The 14,963-nt window shown below is 41.4% G+C and overlaps 2 protein-coding genes across 4 annotated transcripts in view; one reads left to right on the plus strand and one right to left on the minus strand.

The window, feature by feature from the left end:
• Positions 1-14,963, minus strand: part of neto1l (neuropilin (NRP) and tolloid (TLL)-like 1, like) — a 165,529-nt gene that overhangs the window by 47,001 nt on the left and 103,565 nt on the right. The gene's annotated exons all lie outside the window — the stretch shown is intronic.
• LOC139583628 (E3 ubiquitin-protein ligase TRIM39-like) lies at positions 4,626-7,023 on the plus strand. Its single transcript, XM_071414911.1, has 2 exons — positions 4,626-4,728; positions 4,992-7,023. Exon 2 carries the CDS (start codon positions 4,994-4,996, stop codon positions 6,650-6,652), a length of 1,659 nt encoding a protein of 552 aa, XP_071271012.1. The 5' UTR covers positions 4,626-4,728; positions 4,992-4,993; the 3' UTR covers positions 6,653-7,023.

Consider the following 14,963-nt stretch of genomic DNA (forward strand, 5'->3'; position numbering starts at 1 on the left):
TGTTGCCTTTGGATTCCAGAGTGGACCAACTTAAACTTAATCATGTGTTTGACATCTTAAACGATCGTGCCCCAGGTTACATGAAAACCCACATTGATATGGTCTATAACCAATACAGTCACAACACCAGAGCTAGTGTTATGTCTTTCCATACAGGCATTTGTCTATGGAATAGCCTTCCCTTGGAGTAAAAAGTAGAAATTGCTTTAAAAAGCAGGCAAAGGTTTTAATTTGGACAATGTTGTGATGTCTAAGTAAGAGAAACCACTCCACTGCCCCTTGTGCCCCTACTGCTGGTCAGGTGTATTTATTTGAAGGATCGGTATGATGTGCAATTAATAGTGAAATGTGAAATGAATATGGTTGATTTTTAAGGTTAGGGAGAAGTGCAGTGAGTAGTGCCACTTTTTAGGATGTCAATATAAATGAATGTATTTATGGTTGTTTGTAATTTTGTCTTGTCTTTTAATCATTATATGTGTTATTGTTTTTACCATCGAGCACCACTTTGGAAACAAGTGTTTTAATTAATACTTTCAAGTGATATCCTCTGGGTCCACATTGTACATTTTGTTGTATATGTCTGTTACCCAAAATAAATTCAATTCAATATCATATTTCTACTAAGCACCACAGCTTGGGGTTTGTCCTTCAGACCTTCAAAACTAAAGACAGTCCACTGAGAATCCTATTGTGCAGCTCTCCAGGTATAAACCATTCATCTGGTAGTCCTAAATGGTCTGGGCGTTTACCTGCCATTAAAGAACAGGACATATGATCATACATGAGCTACGACAGCTCCAATCCATCCCACTCTGCAGGGCTGAGATACGGAGACCTAACGCATAGGCTTTATCAGGAGCCTGGCATTGCCTAGCATCTGGGTAGGAAGGTATAAGACAATGAATATGCCTGGTGTTTTCTTCCACTTGTGCCTTCAACAAGGAGAGATTTAGTGGGTATTGATGGATGTGGCCGGCCCAATCTCTTTCCCTCTCTGTATCACTCTCTCTCTCCTTTTCCCTTTTTCTCCCTCTCTAATACAGATTAATAAAAATGAGTTTTTTGCATCGTGCCGTCCAAGCCTAGCTCTCCTAACTAGTCAATGATTGTGAATTATTAGTCGCTGGATTACATCATGAAGCCTAATGAAGGCCATGGATCAGGCAGATACAATCACAGTGCGGTGTCGTGCGGGAATCACCTTCCTAGTGAAAACAGGCCAGAGGAACCAAAGCATTCAATAATGACACAGCATCTATCACTGACTAGAACAGCGAAAGATCAAAAGAAGATTTGACTCAGCCAAAATGAGTATGAAAACCAACTGTTTTATAGAATGACAATATTTATCTTTCTGCCATTATTTCGATGGGATGATGCAAAGCAATCGGGTAAGAAAACAAACACCAAGGTATTACAGAAATACCCACAGATGAAGCAAAGAGAAGTGCTGTCTTGGTGCAAAACACCAATCCTTGAGGGCTGCAGTGTAAACATGTTTTTTTTAAAATATTTATTTCCCAGCAGGAAGGGAGGAGCTGAGAGACGTCACTTTGATGAAGTGAAGGCAAACAAGAGAAGCCGGACTGCAAACTCAGGTAAGGAGAGGAAGAGAGATTATGTCTATTTATTTAGCCTTTTGTACTTTAATCATTTGCATATCGTTACAACACTGTATTTATACATAATACGACATTTGTAATGTCTTTATTCTTTTGGAACTTCTGTGAGTGTAATCTTTACTGTTCATTTTTATTGTTTATTTGACTTTTGTATATTATCTACTTCACTTGCTTTGGCAATGTGAACATATGTTTCCCATGCCAATAAAGCCCCTTGAATTGAAATATAATTGAATTGAGAGAGAGAGAGAGAGAGAGAGAGAGAGAGAGCGGGACAGATAGATAGAGACAGAGACAGAGCAGAGAAAAAGAGAGAGAGAGAGCGAGAGGAAGAAAGCATCCAATCTGAGTAAATGTATCATAGTGACTACTTTAAATATAGCAAAGGCTAAATCCTGTCTTGAAATAACCAGCTTCTTTTCAATCATGTAGCCAAGTGATCCGTAGAATTACTGAAAGGGCGATGTGATCAAGTTAGGACCACGAAGTCCTTCTATAGTTTGTCTGTTATTGTGTTGCATATATGTGACTCGTTTCAGCAAACTAGGTGTATGTCGGAAGTCACGACTTCACAGGAGAGATATTTGAACGTTTATTTCTATTTTCTATCAAAATGCATTTATTGGCAGAAATGCCTTCTGGAACATTTGAACTTTCATTTGCCTTAATAACAAACTTGTATGCCATCTGTAAATACAAATAAAGTTGTTAAACTACGAGCCTAGTGGGTTTAACCACAGAAAAAGACAGGAACCTTCCCGCTAGCCATGATTGGCTGAGGTAATGAATGGGCTGGACATGCCGATAGATGAGTTTTGGATTGGTCTGCCATGTAGCATCTTCTGTCTATAAAATGACCTTCTCGTTATGTGTAGATAATCCTTTCTACTGCAGTTTTTTCGAAAGACATAACGTTAGCCACGGAGAACTGCAAATGTGTTGCTAATGCTCTAAATAACATTGCTGCCATGAATTTATCAGGCGATATCGACAAAGGTCAGTGGGAAGAAGTTGTGTCAGACTACTTTCAGGAGGACGATCGTACCATCTCTCTCTGAAAATGAATCAGACGATGAGGAAATCCCTGATTTAAGTAAAAGCATTTTCATTGAAGAAGACATTGTAGAGTCTTCTGATGATAGTGAGGGAGAAGAAACGGTGATCAACAGTGTTGTTGTCACGGAAGAAGTTGACTGAGTTTTGAAATCAGTGGAATGTCTGGTAGAAGCAGAGTATGATAAGGATATGAACACAATTCTGCCGTTTGATTGCAAATGCAGAGGGAGTCGAAAAGAGAACACAGATGGCTGTTGTATGAAACACCTGTCTCCGGATTACATCTTCAAATTAAGAGAAACCATGGCATCCGTGACAGAGAGGGAGAAATATCTGATGATTCTTATGGCATTGCACATGGTCAGTGTGAAGATAGATAGATATATAGATAGATAGATAGATAGATATACAGTACACAGAAAATATATATATACTGTATATATAATTCATTTTAATTTTGTTGTTTGCAGGTATTGTGCCTGTTGGACCATGCACAAGCTCCACCACAGTCTGGACATTCACTTCCTGATCACAGGCCACACCAAGTTTTCCCCCGACTGGTGCTTCAGCCTCATCAAGCAGCGCTTCAGAAAGACCAGAGTGAACACTTTGTCCGAGATTGCTGGTGTTGTGATGATTATGATGGCACGAACCCAGTCCCATTGGTCATCACCCCTGTTAACCAGACACCCTGAGGGAGACATCCTGACAGCGCTAAGCCATGTAAGATCATACAAACAATTGTAAAATTGTTTCAAATACTAATTAACAGTAACCTACAATAGGGCTTACCCAGGAAAAAAACATCCAAAATAACAAATCCATTGTAAACAAGTGTAACGGTAACGTATATTAATATACACTATACACTATATTATAAACTGGGTGGTTCGAGCCCTGAAAGCTGATTGGCTGACAGCCATGGTATATCAGACCGTATACCATGGGTATGACAAAAACATGTATTTTTACTGCTCTAATTACGTTGGTAACCAGTTTATAAGAGCAATAAGGCACCTCGGGGGTTTGTGATATATGGCCAATATACCATGGCTAAGGGCTGTGTCCAGGTACTCCGCGTTGTGTCGTGCTTAAGAACTGCCGTTAGCCGTGGTATATTAGCCATATACCACACGTCCACGGGCCTTATTGCTTAAATGTACACTATATACAATCGATGCCTTCTCATGTAAATCGTCAAAACATACATAATTTTATTACCTTTATCAGTCTGCTTATATTTCATTCACGTTTTTATTTAATCTGCTTTTGTCATTACTTTACTCTTTTTCATTTAACTGAATTAACTGTTCAGTCTATTGATACACAACAACCTTTCTGAAGGGATGTGAGAGAGAGAGAGAGAAAGAGAGAGTGTGTGTGAGTGAGTGTGGGTGCGTGCGTGGCATAAAGATGTCAGGGGACAGATTTGAACAAAGAAAACTGATATCTGTTGGCTAGTCTGTCACATTGCCTCAGTCAACTGATGACTTGTCCTGAAAGACAGATCAGCTGGGGAAAATATGACATTGATTTAAACCAAATAAGATATATCACTTGTCTTCTCCTTTTACCTCTCTCTAATAATAATAATTAATAATGGGGGGGCAGCGGGGACACACCCACTGCCAGGACATCCAACAAATGAAAGAGAGAATCTTTCCGCCATTATTTTGATGGGATGTTGCAAAGCAACAGCGTAAAAAAAACTATGGGAAAGGTGTTTGAAAAATATAGAGCTGTTAAAGATCAAAGAGCAAGTGCTGGCTTAGGGCCAGGGTGCGAAACTCCAATCCTTGTGGGTAGCAGGGTCTAGTTGTTGCATTTCCTGCCCCTTTAAGAGCAGGGAACACAGAGAGCATGGAGGGAAAGAGAGAGAGAGGGAAATGGAAGGGAAGTAGGGAAAGAGATGAGGAGCTGTGTGACGTCACTTTGCTGAAGTGAAAGCAAATGAGAGAAGCAGAGGACGGCACAAACGTTCTCTTGCTCTTCACAAAACATTCTACACCCTTTTGTCGTAAAAGAAGAAAAGTACAAATATAATCAGGTAAGGAGAAAGAGAGAATTTGTGCAAGAAGACTTTAATTGTAAGAAAGCATTCAATCTAAGTAAATGTATTGTAGTGACTACTTTGAATAGCAAGGGATAAATCCTGTCTTGTGTTTATTTCAATCATGTAGTCAAGTGAATGGTAGCATTACTGAAAGATTGTGGGGTGGACAGGTATCAAGTAAGGACTGTTCTTAGTAAAAACAGCTATAAAAGATGAATAAGTCCAGGAAGTCCTTTTATAGTTATTTTGTGTTCCAGATATGGCGTCCTCGAACAGTCTGCTGCCAGAGGAGCAGTTCCAGTGCTCTATCTGTCTGGAGGTTCTCACTGATCCGATCACCACTCCATGTGGACACAACTTCTGCCAGGCCTGTATCAGCGGGTACTGGAAAAGCACTGAACAGTGCCAGTGTCCAATGTGTAAGGAGACCTTTGACAAAAGGCCTAAGCTCAAAATCAACACAACACTCCGAGAGGTTGTGAATCATTTTAAGGGGATACAAGTCAGAGACAGAGATGAGTCCCCTGCTGCGCCTGGAGAAGTGGCCTGTGATGTCTGCACTGTGACGAAGCTCAAGGCCCTGAAGTCCTGCATGGAGTGTCTGACCTCTTTCTGTGAGACTCATCTGCAGCCTCATCAGATAGCCCCAGCCCTGAAGAGACACAAGCTGATCCACCCTGTGGAGAACCTGGAAGACAGGATGTGCAAGAAGCACAAGAAACCCCTGGAGCTGTTCTGTAGGACTGACCAAATGTGTGTGTGTCAGTTCTGCACTGTGACAGACCACAAGGGTCATCACACCGTCCCTCTGAGGAAGGAGTTCGGAGAGAAGAAAGCTGAGCTGGGAAGGACAAAGAATCAAGTACAGCAGATGATCCAGAAGTGCCTACAGAAGGTTAAAGAGATCAAACACTCAGCGGAGCTCAGCAACAGAGATGCAGAGAGAGAGAGAGAAGAAAGTGAACAGGTCTTCACCACTCTAGTCCGCTCCATGCAGAGAAGCCAGGCTGAGGTGTCTAAGATGATTGGAGAGAAGCAGAAAGCAACCATGCGGCAGGCTGAGGGGCTCATTAAAGAGCTGGAGCAGGAAATCACTGAGCTACAGAGGAGATGCTCAGAGCTGGAGCAGCTCTCACACTCTAAGGATCATCTCCACCTCCTCCAAAGCTCGCCATCCTTGTGCCCCCCTACATCCACCAAGGACTGGTCTGATGTCAGTATTACCCAGAACAAGAGCAAGTGGAATGTGCAGAAAGACATATCCCAGCTGGATAAAAAGGTGAGGAGAGCACTTTCTGAACTTGAGGAGAAATTGAATAATGTATTGGAGAAGTCAAAAGGTGATGAGCTGAAGAGGATGCAGCAGTATGCAGTGGATGTCGCTATGGACCCTGATACAGCACATCCCCTTATCATTGTATCTGGAAATGGGAAACTAGTGAGAACAGGTCACTTTGAACAGAACCACTTCTACAACCTAAAGAGGTTTAGAGGTCGTGTAGCTGTTTTGGCAAAGGAGGGTTTCACCTCGGGGAGATTCTACTATGAGGTGCAGGTGAAGGGGAAGACTGGGTGGAATGTAGGAGTGGCCAAAGAGTCGGTTAATAGAAAGACAGGTGGATTATACCCAGAGCAAGGATTCTGGACCGTGTGGTTGTCTTTTCAGGTTGACTATGAGGCCTGCACAGACCCCCATACCTCCCTCTCACTGAAGAGCAAGCCGGAGAAGTTGGGGGTGTTTGTGGATTATGAGGAGGGTCAAGTCTCCTTCTATGACGTGGACACCAGGTCTCATATCTTCTCTTTCACCGGCTGCACCTTCACAGAGAAGCTCTATCCATACTTGAACCCCTTTGATGATTACGATGGCTCAAATTCAGCACCAATGATCATCACCCCTGTTAACCAGACACACTGAGGGTGACATTGTGACAGTGTTAAAATGGGGGCATTTATAATACTGATCCAAATGGTAATTTAAAGTAACCCATAACCTTTTAGGACACATACATAATATTTGTATTACTTTTATCAGACCTACTAACCTGCTTGTATTTAATACATATTTGTCAGCTGACATTGTTTGACGGTGAAATGTATTAAAACCCTTCTGCAAAACATATTTTAAGTAAAGCTTCCATTGGATTGGATTTGGTTTCCTAATCTAATGGAAACACCGTGACCATTGTGAAACTGACCCAGTGAATTTATAGTGAACTCAGTAGGTGAGAACTAACCCCAATAGCAGAAATGTGTATTTGAGTATCTGGTATTAAAAGGTCCAATGCAGTTTTTATCTCAATATCAAATCATTTCTGGGTAACAATTAAGTACCTTACTATGATTATCAGTGGTGGGAGCAAATCACTATTGTTCGAGTCACAAGCAAGTCTCAAGTCACAAGGTCAAGGTCTCAAGTCGAGTCCCAAGTAGAACAGGTCGAGTCTCGAGTCAAGTCCAAGTCGTGCATTCTAAGAACAAGTCAAGTAGAGTCACAAGCTTTTTGAAGTCAAGTCTCAAGTCAAGAAAAAAAATATATACAGTATATATCTTTGTCTATTTATTGAGGCTACCAGACAGCCCTTTTCATTATCTTGTCCTAAACATATTTTGTATACGTAATAATACATTTTAACAACAAATTCCCAATGCAAGTAAATTAAGTAAATTATAAATGTCAAGCAATTTCATACCAAAAGACCAGCAGGCCTATGCTAGTAGTTGTTGCTTGGTGCCCCACTGCTGGCGAGCTTGCAAAGTAAACGTCTCTCCCTACAATTGGACATTTGCGCTGCACTCGATCCTATAGCTGCACAAAATCAGCAATTTATTCACTAGTTCAGTGGTTCTCAAAATGTTTGTAAAACAGAATTTTACACCTGCATTTTGTGTAAAACTTTCTTCTCAAAATACAGGTGTAAAATGCAGTTTTACAAAATGTTTGAGAACCGCTGTGCTAGCGAACAGATTGCAGATTTCCTGTACAGCCATTGGATTGGGTGCAGCGCAAATGTCGAATAGTAGAGAGAGATGGTGCAGGTGTTGTCAGCCAATATCAACTAGGGATATTAGGAGGTTGCAGGAGACGGATGGAAAGCATGATCTGTCTTAGCTTTCAAAAACTCTAGACAGCATTCTGGCTTCACCCTACAGTTCTCAGACATTAGCTTTGCCTACTACTGCCTCATGTGAACTACAATCCTGACCGTGTGTTTTAATAGGCATCACTTGCGATATGGCTTTCAAAACATATGGCCCTTATCTTCCAACAACAGGGAAAAAAACTTCAAAGAAAATGACTTGTCCTGAAAGATCCATACAGCTATGGGCACAGATCTATACAACTATGGGTACAGATCCATACAGCTATGGGTACAGATCTATACAACTATGGGCACAGATCCATACAGCTATGGGTACAGATCTATACAACTATGGGTACAGATCCATACAGCTATGGGCACAGATCCATACAGCTATGGGCACAGATCCATACAGCTATGGGCACAGATCCATACAGCTATGGGTACAGATCTATACAGCTATGGGTACAGATCTATACAACTATGGGCACAGATCCATACAGCTATGGGTACAGATCTATACAACTATGGGCACAGATCCATACAGCTATGGGCACAGATCCATACAGCTATGGGTACAGATCTATACAGCTATGGGTACAGATCTATACAACTATGGGCACAGATCCATACAGCTATGGGTACAGATCTATACAACTATGGGCACAGATCCATACAGCTATGGGTACAGATCTATACAACTATGGGTACAGATCCATACAGCTATGGGCACAGATCCATACAGCTATGGGCACAGATCTATACAACTATGGGCACAGATCTATACAACTATGGGCACAGATCTATACAACTATGGGCACAGATCCATACAGCTATGGGTACAGATCCATACAGCTATGGGCACAGATCCATACAGCTATGGGCACAGATCCATACAGCTATGAGCACAGATCTATACAACTATGGGCACAGATCTATACAACTATGGGCACAGATCTATACAACTATGGGCACAGATCCATACAGCTATGGGCACAGATCTATACAACTATGGGCACAGATCTATACAACTATGGGTACAGATCCATACAGCTATGGGCACAGATCTATACAACTATGGGCACAGATCTATACAACTATGGGCACAGATCTATACAACTATGGGCACAGATCCATACAGCTATGGGCACAGATCTATACAACTATGGGCACAGATCCATACAGCTATGGGTACAGATCTATACAACTATGGGCACAGATCCATACAGCTATGGGCACAGATCCATACAGCTATGGGTACAGATCTATACAACTATGGGCACAGATCCATACAGCTATGGGCACAGATCCATACAACTATGGGCACAGATCTATACAACTATGGGTACAGATCCATACAGCTATGGGTACAGATCCATACAACTATGGGCACAGATCTATACAACTATGGGCACAGATCTATACAACTATGGGCACAGATCTATACAACTATGGGCACAGATCCATACAGCTATGGGCACAGATCTATACAACTATGGGCACAGATCTATACAACTATGGGTACAGATCCATACAGCTATGGGCACAGATCTATACAACTATGGGCACAGATCTATACAACTATGGGCACAGATCTATACAACTATGGGCACAGATCCATACAGCTATGGGCACAGATCTATACAACTATGGGCACAGATCCATACAGCTATGGGTACAGATCTATACAACTATGGGCACAGATCCATACAGCTATGGGCACAGATCCATACAGCTATGGGTACAGATCTATACAACTATGGGCACAGATCCATACAACTATGGGCACAGATCCATACAACTATGGGCACAGATCCATACAGCTATGGGCACAGATCCATACAACTATGGGCACAGATCCATACAGCTATGGGTACAGATCCATACAGCTATGGGTACAGATCTATACAACTATGGGCACAGATCCATACAACTATGGGTACAGATCCATACAGCTATGGGTACAGATCTATACAACTATGGGCACAGATCTATACAACTATGGGTACAGATCCATACAGCTATGGGTACAGATCCATACAGCTATGGGCACAGATCCATACAACTATGGGTACAGATCCATACAGCTATGGGTACAGATCTATACAACTATGGGCACAGATCCATACAGTTATGGGTGCTTCCTTCCGATGAAACTACACTTCCGTTACACAGGAATGCGGAGCAAGCTAGATAGCTAATTAGCACAGATATCAGATATATAGCCAGTAGCTACCAACACAAGAACTATCTGAAATTTGAAAATGATCAATGAAATCGCCAGGCTGCCTAATTTTATTGTTCTGGCAAAGATGCGTTCATAGTAGATTGCTAAACTGTATACAGTATATGGATAACTTTTGTATGGATAATATAAACGTAGGCTTACTCTGCTTTTACCAGGCAAAACTGGAGAAAATTAAATAAGTGCTATCTGGATATGCGCACGCTTTTGCACGCTAATGCTGATGACTGGTCAACAATCAAGACGCACAACTTTTTGGTTCTAAAGCACAGATTATATGTTTTTTAGACAATCATTTGGTGCAATACCGTAGGCCTATGTTAGAAACCAGATCAAATAGGAAAAGGTATAAATATAAAATACAAATAGTATATGTAGACAATTAAAGTATGAAAAATGACCTGTCTTGATTGACAGTTTGCTGGTCCAATCAGAGGGCAGAGCGTGCGCATCACTAGGCAAATCTGTTGCACTTTTATTTTTTTTGCAAGTGCGAGGCTGCTTGTGTCTACGGTCTCTGGCTGTGTAGAGAGTAATCCAGGGAGACACTGTGCCAGAAAATGACAAAATGTTACAAAACCTGGCCAGATAATTTCAAGTTATCAGTCTCAAGTCAAAGTTGAGTCCAGAGTGTTGAGGCTCCAAGTCAAGTCTCAAGAAATGTTATTTTCTTTCATGTCGAGTCTCAAATCATCAAATGTGTGACTCAAGTCAGACTTGAGTCCAAGTCATGTGACTTGAATCCAGACCTCTGGTGATTTTTTAAAATGAAAATGGTCAAAAAGAAAAATAGCTTCTTAGCAAAGAGTAATTTCTTAAGCAAGAATTTAGCTAGGACTGTCTTGGAGTGGTCAGAGTGGGGAGGGGAAAACTGAAACCCAGCTGTTATTGGAACTCTATCTTATAGGTCGGTTTCAATAAAACGTCACAATACGTTCAATTTGCTACGCTAAAACCATTGACAACTATGGGCCGTTTTCAAGGGATTGTGAAACACAGTTGCAAGAAAAAGTATGTGAACCCTTTGGAATTACCTGGATTTCTGCATAAATTGGTCAAAAAAATGTGATCTGATCTTCCTCTAAGTCACAACAATAGACAAACACAGTGGCTTAAACTAATAACACACAAATTGTATTGTTCTTGTCTATATTGAATACATAATTTAAACATTCACAGTGTAGGTTTGAAAAAGTATGTGAACCCCTAGGCTAATGACTTCTCCAAAAGATAATTGGAGTCAGGCGTCAGCTAACCCTGAGTCCAATCAATGAGACGAGATTGGAGATGTTGGTTAGAGCTGCACTGCAATATAAAAAACACTCACAAAATGTGAGTTTGCTATTCACATGAAGCATTGCCTGATGTGAACCATGCCTCGTACAAAAGAGATCTCAGAAGACCTAAGATTAAGAATTGTTGACTTGCATTAAGCTGGAAATGGTTACAAAAGTATCTCTAAAAGCCTCGATGTTCATCAATCCTTGGTAAGACAAATTGTCTATACTATAAATGGAGAAAGTTCAACACTGTTGCTACTCTCCCTAGGAGTGGCCATCCTGCAAAGATGACTGCAAGAACACAGTGCAGAATGATCAATGAGGTTAAGAAGAATCCTAGCGTGTCAGCTAAAGACTTCCAGAAATCTCTGGAACAAGGTTGACGAGTCTACGATACGTAAAACACTAAAGAAGAATAGTGTTCATGGGAGGACACCACGGAAGAAGCCACTGCTGTCCAAAAAAACATTGCTGCACGTCTGAAGATCGCAAAAGAGCACTTGGCTGTTCCACAGCGCTACTGGAAAAATATTCTGTGGACAGATTAAACTGAAGTTGAGTTGTTTGGAAGGAACACACAACACTATGTGTGGAGAAAAAAATGCACAGCACACCAACATCAAAACCTCATGTGATGTCACCAGGTAGGCCAAAACTCCACCCCACCAAAACAAGCAGACATTTCAGGAGGTCTTTTCAAACTGCTCTTACACTAAAAGGGCATTATCATAATTTTTCACAGTATTATTCCAACCTCATAGTGTGGATATACTGTATATCTCACAGGGGTTTATATCAGATGGTACCGGAGGGGATGGCTGTTGTTTTATGGGCTCTTAACCAACCGTGCTATTTTGGTTTTTTTCAAATTGTTTGTAACTTATTTTGTAGATAATGTTGCTGCTACCGTTTCTTATGACCGAAAAGAGCTTCTGGACATCAGAACAGCAATTACTCACCTTGAATTGAACTAATAATTTATCTTTAACGAGTCGGACGAGAGGGATTTACTCCAGACACCCGACCAGGCCCTCATCCCAGTCATTTGCAGGAGAAAGAGACAGAAGTTTCGTGGAAGGAGAACAGGGTGCCTTGTGAGGATCCGGCGACGAGTGGCTAATTTGCCTTTGCCATCGGTACTATCGGCCAACGTACAATAGCTGGATAATAAAGTGGACGAACTAAAAGCACGTATATCCTACCAACGGGACATTAAAAACTGTCCCTGTATATAGCCTCGCTATTGTTATTTTACTGCTACTCTTTCTTTATTTGTTACTTTTATCTCTTCTTTTTTTGTATTTTTCTTAACTGCATTGTTGGTAAGTAAGCATTTCACTGTAAGGTTGTATTCGGTGCATGTGACAAATAATTTATTAGATTTTTGACTGCAGCGGCCTTTTAAAATACTTTTTTTCTGTGTACTTGAGTATTTTCACATACACAGCCCAAAATATGTACTTTTATTTGAGTATTGTAATGGTTATTTGTAAAAAACAAATAGTCTACCAAATTGTATTTTCAAATGCATGAGAGTGTAATGAGTCAGTGTATTTTAAAATGCTTTCCAAGGGTATTTCCAAATACATTAAAATATCCAACTACTTATTTTTTCAAATAAAAGATATCTGAATACTTACTTCAAATGTATGTAAAGTAATTGAGATATTTGAAATGGTTACATTTCTAAACCACCTTAGATCCTTCAACGTCTCCCCTCACCTCTTCACTGTTCTACCTCTCACCTTTCTCTCTCCTCGATATTCTCCTCCATCTCTCCTATCTACCTTTCTCCCCTCATCAATCTGCCTTTCTCCAGTCTCCTTTATCTCCCTCCCTCCCGCCTCTCCCCTCCCCCTCCTAAACCTATCAGCAGAGTAACCAGCAACCTCTGGCACCACAGCAAACTGCCAGGACATCCAGCAATGATGCAACAACCTTTGGAAAGGATGTCGGTTGGTTGGTTGGTGCTATCGATGCGTGTGTATGAGAGAGAGAGAGAGTGTGCGTGGCATAAAGATGTCAGGGGACAGATTTTATCAAAGAAAACTGGTATTTGGTGGCTAGACTGTCACTGCCTGACTGTCAGCTGATCACTGGGGAAAGTATGACATTCATTTAAACCAAATAAGATATATCACTTGTCTTCTCTCTCTCGCTCTCTGTGTCCAATCCTTCCTATGACTTTTGCCCCTCTCTAGTAGTCCTGGCAGAAAGGCTGGACTACTCCACTAACTGGTATAGAGAGAATCAATGTGGCCTTATCACATAGACCACAACATTAAGAGGGGGCAACTTTCTCTGTAACACCAATTGTATGGTAATACATAATAAAATTATATATTTCACCTTTATTTAAGCCAGGTAGGCCAGTTGAGAACAAGTTCTCATTTACAACTGCGACCTGGCCAAGATAAAGCAAAGAAGTGTGACTCAAACAACACAGAGTTACACATGGAATTAACAAACATACAGTCAATAACACAATAGAAAAGTCTATATACAGCATGTGCAAATGAGGAAAGATAAGGGAGGTAAGGCAATAAATAGGCCATGGTGGCGAAATAATTACAATTTAGCAATTAAACACTGGAGTGATAGATGTGCAGAGGATGAATGTGCAAGTAGAGATACTGGGGTGCAAATGAGCAATTTGCTGAGTAGTGTGTTGGAGGCTATTTTGTAAATGACATCGCCGAAGTCAAGTATCGTTAGGATGGTCAGTTTTACGAGGGTATGTTTGGCAGCATGAGTGAAGGATGCTTTGTTGTGAAATAGGAATCCAATTCTAGATTTAATTTTGGATTGGAGACGCTTAATGTGAGTCTGGAAGGAGAGTTTACAGTCTAACCAGACACCTAGGTATTTTTAGTTGTCCACATATTCTAAGTCAGAACCGTCCAGAGTAGTGATGCTAGTCGGGCGGGCAGGTGTGGGCATTTAAGAGCAGTTGGAGGCCACGGAAGGAGAGTTGTATGGCATTGAAGCTCGTCTGGAGGTTAGTTAACACAGTGTCCAAAGAAGGGCCAGAAGTATACAGAATGGTGTCGTCTGCGTGGAGGTGGATCAAAGAATCACAAGCAGCAAGAGCGACATCATTGATGTATACAGAGAAAAGAGTCGGCCCGAGAATTTAATCCTATGGCACCCCCATAGAGACTGCCAGATGTCCAGACAACAGGCCCTCCGATTTAACACACTGAACTCTGTCTGAGAAGTAGTTGGTGAACCAGGCGAGGCAGTCATTTGAGAAACCAAGGCTGTTGAGTCTGCCGATAAGAATGTGGTGATTGACAGATTCGAAAGCCTTGGCCAGGTCGATGAATACAGCTGCACAGTATTGTCTCTTATCGATGGCGGTTATGATATCGTTTAGGAACTTGAGCGTGGCTGAGGTGCACCCATGACCAGCTCGGAAAGCAGACTGCATAGCGGAGAAGGTACGGTGGGATTCGAAATGGTCGGTGATCTGTTTGTTAACTTGGCTTTTGAAGACCTTATAGAAAGGCAGGGTAGGATAGATATAGGTTTGTAACAGTTAGGGTCTAGAGTATCTCCCCCTTTGAAGAGGGGGATGACCGCGGCAGCTTTCCAATCTTTGGGGATCTCAGACGATACGAA

This window comes from Salvelinus alpinus, chromosome 8, assembly GCF_045679555.1.
Source record: "Salvelinus alpinus chromosome 8, SLU_Salpinus.1, whole genome shotgun sequence".
In the NCBI taxonomy this organism is placed as follows: Eukaryota; Metazoa; Chordata; class Actinopteri; order Salmoniformes; family Salmonidae; genus Salvelinus; species Salvelinus alpinus.

Coding starts and splice junctions, on each gene's coding strand:
- LOC139583628 (XM_071414911.1), top strand. CDS start 4,994: ATGGCGTCCTCGAACAGTCTGCTGCCAGAGGAGCAGTTCCAGTGCTCT.